The 9,061-nt window shown below is 50.6% G+C and overlaps 1 protein-coding gene across 1 annotated transcript in view; it reads left to right on the top strand.

The window, feature by feature from the left end:
• SCAP (SREBF chaperone) overlaps positions 1-9,061 on the top strand; it is a 71,276-nt gene that overhangs the window by 34,730 nt on the left and 27,485 nt on the right. Inside the window, exon 2 of the mRNA XM_059160748.1 lies at positions 2,229-2,448. Within this exon, the coding sequence (XP_059016731.1) occupies positions 2,327-2,448 (122 nt within the window). The 5' untranslated portion in view covers positions 2,229-2,326. The remainder of the gene's footprint in view (positions 1-2,228; positions 2,449-9,061) is intronic.

The following is a 9,061-nucleotide window of genomic DNA, read 5'->3' as shown; positions in this document are numbered from 1 at the left end:
AAGAAACCTATTAAGTATGGGGCAATGTAGGAAAAACAGGTTTTTGGATCACATAGAAATTTTGCTTTGGAGTAGCTTTGCATTAAAATTGTATGCAGTGGAATAGAGATGAATAATGTCTCCTCTTGGTAGGTTCAGGTAGGTTGGCTGTGTAATCAAGTAGAATTTGCATTTTTTTTGGCCTTGTTTTCTGGGTGCTATGAAAATTAACAATTAGTATAACTGGTAATATTAAGATCAGTGGGAGCTGAAATTAAAATCATGTCAGAAAGAGTTGTGTTGGCTGCAGATTGGAAGTGAATTAGATCGTTTTTTTCTTCTCTAGTTGCACTGGTGAAAGCAGGACTGCAGAGGTGGGGCCCCTCCCCCTCCTGTGTTACTGATGTGTGTACAGAGGAGGCGGAGAAGGAGATTGGCATCACAAAATCAGAATTTTTTGGAGGGCTTGGTTTTGTGACACTTGAGGGAAGAGATGTGAGACTTGCCAGAGGACTGAGGTTGGAAGAGGTACAGTTGGTTTCTGGCCTTCAGTCTTTGGGGATCCCTGTGATAGTGTCTCTCTCCCCGCAGGTGAACATCTCATCAGTGTGTGTATCCCCACCCGCACCCCAGGGGCAGGATGGAGGGCCAGGGAGCAGGAGCAGAAACACTGCTTCCCGGGGTCCTGGTGTCTGCTGGGGGGTGAGCACTAGTGCGGGTCGCCCCTGGTGGGTGCTCTGCTAGACACCTCTCTGACATGCCGGGCTCCAGTTGAGCCTTGTGAATGGCTGAGCTACCGGAAACGGCTCTGCTGCTGGGGCCAGCAGCTGCCACCTGCAGGCTCCTCTATCCTGAGCCTGTTGAGTTGACCCACAGAGGGTTCTATATCCTTAGAAGGTTGCTGGGCTGGAAAATTGCATATGCACGTAAAGCTTGTGTTTCCTGGAAGGTGGAAGGGGTGTTAGCCATTCATCTTCTTGAGAGCTGGCTATGCTGTGACGCCTTTGGCCTCTCCTTTCTGGTCTTGACGCTTCTGGAGAGTCACCTCTTTGGTCTAGGTTTCCATCAGTGAGCCTGATCAAGCCAGGACACAAGTCTGGGCACGTTCCCTATAACACAGACCGAAGAAAATGGCAACATGGAGCAGGAGATATGGATTTCTATTTTAGGGTAACAGTGGAGAGCTTGTAATGAAGGGAATTCTAGAACCTTGGGCCTTTGCTGGAGTTTTCTATTCTGATTTTATTGGTTTAAGGTTTTCTACTTGGAAGCAACAGAAGTTAATTTTGGCTCATACAGGCAGAAAGAGGATTTATTGGAAGGATATACAGTGGCTCACAGACTGGAAAGAAAAGCTGCTGAGCATCGTCTTCAGAAGGTGCTCGCATCAGAGGAGCCATGATCTTGGGAGCAGGAACCTGTTGGGGTTGAATAAGCACCAGCACATCTAGTTCCTATTTCTTTTTGCTCAGAAGTCAAAGTCCAGGGACAGAGGCCCAACCACCTGGCCTGGTGTGGGTCAGGGAGGGGCACCTTGACTGACAGAGTGTCCAGGCCCAATCCCTTGGAGGGGGGTGGTTCTTCTGTGGCACAAAGACAGGGGCTGGGCAGGCCGCCACACGACTGTGTCCCAGTCTGACTGGGAGCAGTAGCTTCCTCTAATGCTGCTGCCACCATGAAATGTGTTTTCTGTCAAAAAGTCTGGGCTTTTTGGTGTTTTTTATGTTAAAGGATAACTCTGCTGAACATTCCTTGCCAGTGAAATACTCTCTGTGCAAGAATGTGTTTTCTGAGGGGTCAGGCCTATGTAAAGTTTTTCTGGAAATCCCAAGGATTTCTTTCAGTCTGACCTGTGCCCAGAGAAAGGGTGGGGAGGATGTCCAGAATCCCCCTTTGTCAGAGAGCAGCTGAAGGTGATGTCTGCTACCCAGGTGTGCTTTCCTGTGTCACCTGTGGGAACAGTGCCCTCTTGACGGAGTGGTCTTTTAGAAATGCCTGTATGGGAGAGGGTTGAGAGTTCATCATCAGAGCTAGAGGGGCAGTTTTTGGCTCTTAGGTTAGACTGACTGAGAAACTGCCCACCGTTAGAGCTGACCAGAGGGGGTGTGTGTGCGTGTGTGTGTGTGTGTGTGTCGGGACTGATGTCTCCAGACCTTGCATGTAGGCATCCTCAAACACGTCTCCAGCCATGCCTCACAGCTCCCTCCCCCAGCAGCGCCAGTGTGCTTACTTGTCTCCCTTCTTGCCAGGTACCAGCCGATGGTGTCCATTGTCCGTGCTGTCCAGCGCACACCAGGCTGATCCATGGTCACTTTCCGGGATGGCAGCAAGGTGACTTCAGCTGAGGATGACCCTGACTGAAAGGCTGCGTGAGAAGATATCTCAGGCCTTCTACAACCATGGGCTGCTCTGCGCATCCTACCCGATCCCTATCATCCTCTTCACAGGGCTCTGCATCGTAGCCTGCTGGTATGTTTCTGAGTTGTGCTGGATAGGGTAGGCCACTGTGTTGGGACAGCAGGTTTCCTAATCCTGATTGCTCTGCAGCCCTTGGACTGTGTATACTTTTTACACAATGAAACTGGACGTCCATCGGAGCTGGTGGGTGGAGAGTTCGAGTCCTGAGGTGTTTAGCCGCTAGACTGAAAACGGTTCAGGCTGGCCCCGGCTTAGGCATTCGCCAGACTTGTTCATGTCATTAGTAGTCTATTTCTACTTCTAAGAAACTGGAAGATAATTGAAAGGCATGATCTTGTAATATTCCTTCTCCACAGCGACACTTTCATTTTGGTACCTGGTCAAGAGCAGGAGCATTCGAATGTTTTAAAACAAAATCCATTTGAACAGTCCTTGGACACCCTCGTGCAGGCTCACACAGAGACTTGGTTCTCTGCTCTCCAGTCATTTTCTGATGTTTACAAGGAGCCTGTTTCTGACCTCTTACTGATTCTCAGGGCCTGCTGTGCTCCCCGAGGAATGTCGTGCCTGCTGTAGCCGCCTTCAATTCACGTCTGTCTTTCTGTTACAGAGCCTCACAGAAGCCGAAGGCTACAGCTGATGATGACATGAAAAGGATGGGTTTGGTGTTAAAGGGTATCTGAGAGCCTTTTTTGGCTCTAAAACACTGACAGCCATGAAAAGAGCCCAGTGTGTTATCCTTGCTTCTGGAAGGATTTCCACACTGTTTGTACATCTGACGTTTGTTGGATGCGTTCAGTGCTGTGCTGGAAGGAGGGTGGTTCGGGACTGAGCTCGCTGTCAGTTGTTGATGATCCCAAGTTCTTCTCTAATTAGGACTAAGGAAGATGAGTATCTTTCATTGAGAATTTCCTGCCGGGTGCTTCAGGCATATAATTAATCTCATCAATCCTCATAATAACCTTGGAAAGCAGTCCAGTTATATTTCCATTTAACCAAAGGAGGTTGGGGGATTGGGGCCTTGCCTGGTCTACACAGTTAATAAGCAGGGATACTGGGCCTAGGGATTCTCGTGCCTGCCCCCGAGGTACTCTGTTACTCTGACTCCCCTCTTTTCTGGCTCAGTGTTTTTGTACTGATGCTTAACTTTTGTTAAATTGTGTTGTAAAAGATAAGATACAGCTACCTCTTGTAGGACATATATTAGTAGAACCCAGATCTTGTGTGTGTGGTTTTTTTCCGTCTAAGTTAATTATCTTTTTAAAAGTCTCTCAAGATCATACTTTTTAAAAGTCATCTCTATCCTTCAAAATCATACTTTTCTAGGCTTGGCCTGCGTGGTTCTCAAACCTGAGCTAGCAACAGAATCACCTGGAGGCATGCGCAACACAGACTGCTGGGCGTCACCCAGAGTTTCTCATTCATCAGGTCTGGGCTGGGTCTAGGAATTTGTATCTCTGACAAGTTCCCAGGCTTGGGACCACATGCTGAGAACCACTGGATTGTCTTTCTTGAAAATCTGTCTGTGGCTCTGCCACGTCTCCGCTAAAAGTGTTTTCTCTTTTATTCTGATTTCTGGAGCAGCTCATGGGGACACTCATGGTTATTATCCCCGGTATGGCCTTCTGTTGGGGGTGGTGGGACTGGGCTTCCCGTGCACTAAATCCTTGGGTCTTCAGTGGCCTCCATATGGGGGAAGGTGGTAAGAAATACTTGGTGAACGAGTACATACAACTTGTATGCTGTGTGGTCAGTTTGAGTCAAAGAGGGGTAGTTGTGATTCCCTGTCCTCAGAGATAACTCTAGCTACAGGAAGAGGGAAGGATGTTTTCTGTTTGCCGTTCATCTTTGGGGATTGGGTGTCGCCAGGTGAGACCAGGCAGCGTCCTGGACCAGGAATGTAGGATACATGATCCCGGAGGACCAGCTGCTTGGGTGCAGTCGGGCCTTACCTCTGAATGAGTAATTTGCTCTTACACAAGTGTTTCAGAACAGACAGTTCTTGGTTTTATGACATGAGGTTTTCTGGTATGAAAACCTTAGAAGATGGCTACAGTCTCAAGTTTGGAGGACCCCTTCTCGACTCTGGGTGAATTAGAATGGGCTGGAAGGTTGGGGAAGAGGCAGATGTGCTGATATGATATTTAACAACCAACACAGCCCAGATGCTGCCAAGCCTGCCTTATATCCCGCAGGTGCTCCTGGCTGAACGTCAGTCCTGGGAAAGGGGTGGGTGAGGCTAGGGGTAGGACCGGGCTGATGGGAAGGCAAGGAAGACTGATCTTCCTTGACTCCTGGCTCGTAGGTCCTTTGGTACTTTCCCTTTCCCACGTGCTGTTCTATTTGATGCCTGACATCCTTAGCAGGGGTGGTTATGTCCTAGTTTTTTTCAAGATGATGACACTGGTGTGGAGAGCTGATAAGTGGTATTACAGCTGGCATGTCCTTGTGGAAAGCCCTGTACTTCCTCCACCTCACCAAGGTGATAGGAACTTTTTGAAGAACACCGCTTAGTGCTGATAGCTTTTATTGCAAGGAGTTTGCTCCCTGAACAGGAAGCCCAGGAGACATGGCCTCAGCTGCCGTGGGCCAGGAGCAGGATCTGTAGGCAGAACCTGCCTAGACAAGACCGGAGAGGGGTTTTGACACATTAGCCCTGTGTAACAGAAATTGAGGAGAGCGCTCCAAGTGGGTTTTATAACACTTCAGTAAAGATGGCCATAACAGGGGGCCCTGGGTGGCTTCTTTGGTTGAGCAACTGCCTTCGGCTCAGGTCATGATCCCAGAGGACCGGGATCCAGTCCCATGTCGGGCTTCCAGCTCTGCGGGGAGTCTGCTTCTCCCTCTGACCCTCTCCTCTCTCCTGCTCTCTCTCACTAAGAAATAAATAAAATATTAAAAAAAAGAAAGATGGCTATAACATATGCCAAGCACTGTGTCAGCCTAGTGACGCACATATCATCTCCTCAGAAGCGCGATCTGGACCCAAGACAGGTAGCCTCAGTGCCATTGGATGCATGCTCAGCAGATGTGACGTGGCCTTGGTGCAAAGGGAGATGGTGGTGTCAGGGAGGCTTCTCTGGGGGAAAACCTTTGAGCCAAACCCTGTAGGAAGAATGAGTGGCGTCTTCTCCCCTCTTTTCCTGTTCATGGTTGTGGCCGTCAGTCAGCTCACTCAGCAGCTGGGCAGGAAGGGTGGTCCCCCGAGAGCCCCTCTGAAAACCTGCTGCCTCCTCTGGTCCCACCTTCTCACGGCGCTACAGGTTCCTTATGTCTTTGCAGTCACGAGGTTTTAATTTGAAGAGGAAAACCAGCCTTAGATACTGTCCCATTCTCAGTGCCGTGTACTTTCCCAAAGCAGCAGCTTTGTCATGTCATCTCGAAGGAGCCTTTTAACGGCTTTTCTTAAAATCTGATTGGCTTAGGAAACATTTTGCAAAGCTAAATGAAGTCTGTTAGCTTCCTAAAATGACAAAATGTGTTTCAACAGATCCACAGATTCTGGACCTTTTTGTCTAAGAGACCAGATACTGTGGCCCTAGGGCACAGGCCTCCCTGTCCTCTTCTAACCTGTGAAGCTTCTTTGTCCAGGGCAGGGTCCCCCCTCCTGTTCAGTCTCAGGTTGCCTGCAGAAAGCAAAGTGTGGGTCATAGACAGCTTCTAGTAGTTTTGTTAGATACCTGCATTCTGTTTAGTGGCTTATCTTTCATTGTCCCTGGAATGGGGCACTGGTGCAGCTTGAACTCAAAGGACTCCTGCTCTTGAGACCCTTGTTCAGATCTTAAAGGTCACGTGAGCTGTAGACCATGTTCGTCAGCACCGGATCACTCCAGGAGCAGTGAATGCTCTTTCCTCTGGGAAAATCTGATGAAACCTGCAGCACGTAGGCACTGTGGCAAGAGGTGTCTTCACATTTCCTGGAGGTTAGGCCACCCAAGGTGTGGCCCAGCAGCAGCCCAGCAAGGCGGAGGGTGCTCTGGCTTCCAGGCGGGGGTGTGGTAGGTGCACCGTGGGATGAAGAAAGAGTGCTTGGGTACAGGCTACCTACCGGCCTTCCTGGCTGCAGGTCAGAGGTTAGCATGAGGGTCATTGGGTCCCTTGATTCTGTTGATTCTGCAGCCTGCTGCTCCTGGCTAGAGAGGGTGACTTTAACTTGGAGAGCAGGTCAGAGCATGCTGAGGCCATTCTGAACCCCATGAAGGGTGGTCATTGTGCAGTCTGTGCGGGAATGCCAGAGCAGGCTTGGCTCCTTTCCTCTTCCTTTTTCTCTGGAAGAACACAGTACCTTGGGGCTGAGGCTGCATGTCTCAGCTCTGGTGGTTCTGTGTGGCAGCCTCTCTCCTGCTCTGCCCATGTTTTGAGTTCCCCCAGATCACCATGCTCTTGGTGGGGTGTGCACACAGGGCCTTGTATTAAAGGCTCTTTTTTTCTCTGCCTGTGTGGCCACTCTAGACACATTTTATTCTCTTTGTGGACAGGAAAGGCGTCTAAGTAGGTGAAGGCCTGTCTGGGACTGTGTTCTGGAGAGCCAGGCTGGATAGCTGAGGACGAGTCCCAAAGCCCCACTGAGCTGTGCCCTGAAGCCAACACCTGAGAGCCCAAGGGACTGGCTGCTGCAGCTGCTGCTGGACGCTGGCCTGTCCAGCATGCCAAAGTCCAGGCCTCGCCCAGCAAGAGTTACTCCCGGCCTCATGGACAAGCTCCGAAAAGGCTCTGGGATGCCTGTGGGAGGTCAAAGACTCCTTCACCACCCGAAAGTTCCTCAGACACAAGAGAGCCGGAGAGCCCAGAAATACTGCTTCTAATCTTTTCACTACCCCACCCCTCGGCCTGCACTGGGGTTCTCCCCTGAGAAGGGAAGAGAGGAAACATTTCTCACCTTGATGTCTCCAGACAGGTGCCTCAGGCAATGTCTCTGAGCGTCATTTCTGTGGTTGCTGTTTCCATCTGTCTTCAGCATCTCCTGAACCCCAGTCCCACATGACTGGGAGTGAGAGGGAATGAGACAAGCCAGTAGCATCCCCGTAATTGTGGGGCTAGAGCAACAGGACATTGCAGGGCTGCTTTGGGTCAAGAAGCAGGGGAAGGGACCATTCAGGGTCCTAAATACTCTTGCATGGAAGTGGATGAAATGTCCCTGCCCAAAGGCCCACCAGATGGGCTGTGGTGCTGCCAGTCTGGGCTGTGGGATGGCCGTCGCCTCACCCTGCCCGGGACACAACAGGGTGTGTGCACATCTGACCCTGACCCCCTCCCTTTGTTCTTACATTCAGGCCCCTGCTGGAGGGGCAACAAACAGGATACGTGGATAAGGGAGGGCAAGGCCGGGTCCTGGGATGTGGGGCAGAGGGGCTAGTGGTCAAGAACGTGTCCCAGGGAGGAGGGACCGCAGGTGAACCTACATGCCATACCCTCAGCACACACTCTGTTGTGGTGGACTTCAGAACACAAGTTTAAATGTATTAAGAATTTCCATACTGCTATAGCAGAGCATTAAACGCCAAGCACTCAGACCTTATGAGCATGGAGTTCTGTGCAGCAAAATGTGCACTCACGACCTCAGCCTTGCGTGGGCTGTCTGGAAGATACCTCATCCTGAACATTTCCTGAATGTCTTCCATGTGGCTAGTATTTGGGATGCAGGAATTAAAATGGCATGTCCCCTCCCTCTGTTTCCTGTATTAATCGTGTAGATGAGTAGGGGGTCTCCGGGCTAGTGGTTGCAGGCTGCGGCAGAGTATAGAGGAGAGGGACTGATCTGCTTGGGGACAGAGGAGTGGGGAGGCAGTGTGGCCTTGAAGGATAGGCAGGAGTTTGGCTGGCATTTGGGGGGCTGGAGGGCATTTTGGTTTGGGTTCCCCTGATGCAAGGACTGAGTCCATGTAGCTTGTGTGTGAGATGACATGAGCTTGGACGCCAGTGAGCAGTGAGCTGGGAAGCAAGGAGCAGCATCCGGGAGTGAGCCCCATGGGCAGCTGTGTCACCTAACCGGGGGATGTGCAGAAACGGGGTAGGACGGCTGCCTCGGAGCTCCTACCTGGGTGTGGGGGGTTGGACAGTCTCTGCCAGGGGTCAGCGGACTCTTTCCCTAAAGGGCCAGAGAGTAAAGCCACACACCACCTCGGTCACTTTGTTGTTTCATTTTTTTAAAGATCTTTATTTGAGGGCGCCTGGGTGGCTCAGTGGGTTGAGCCGCTGCCTTCGGCTCAGGTCATGATCTCAGGGTCCTGGGATCGAGTCCCACATCGGGCTCTCTGCTCAGCAGGGAGCCTGTTTCCCTCTCTCTCTCTCTCTCTGCCTGCCTCTCCATCTACTTGTGATTTCTCTCTGTCAAATAAATAAATAAAATCTTAAAAAAAAAAAAAAAAGATCTTTATTTGAGACAGAGAGTGAGCATGAGGGGGGAAGGGGCAGAGGGAGAGGGAGAAGCCAACTCCCCACTGAGCAGGGAGCCGGATGACTTGGTGCTCAGTGACCCCAAGATCATGACCTGAGCCGGGCAGATGTTTGACTGACTGAGCCACCAGGTGCCCCTTGTTTGTTTGTTTATTTAAAAGAACCTCTTAAATGTGTAAAAACCATTCTTAGGTCATGGGCCACACAAAAATGGGCCATTGGCTGTAGTTTGTGAACCCCCAGTCTGTACAACAACAACATCCGCTGG

The sequence above is a fragment of the Mustela lutreola genome, chromosome 2 (genome assembly GCF_030435805.1).
Source record: "Mustela lutreola isolate mMusLut2 chromosome 2, mMusLut2.pri, whole genome shotgun sequence".
Taxonomy (NCBI): Eukaryota; Metazoa; Chordata; class Mammalia; order Carnivora; family Mustelidae; genus Mustela; species Mustela lutreola.
The sequence above is the reverse complement of the archived record's forward strand: the minus strand, read 5'-3'. Positions and strand labels throughout refer to the sequence as shown.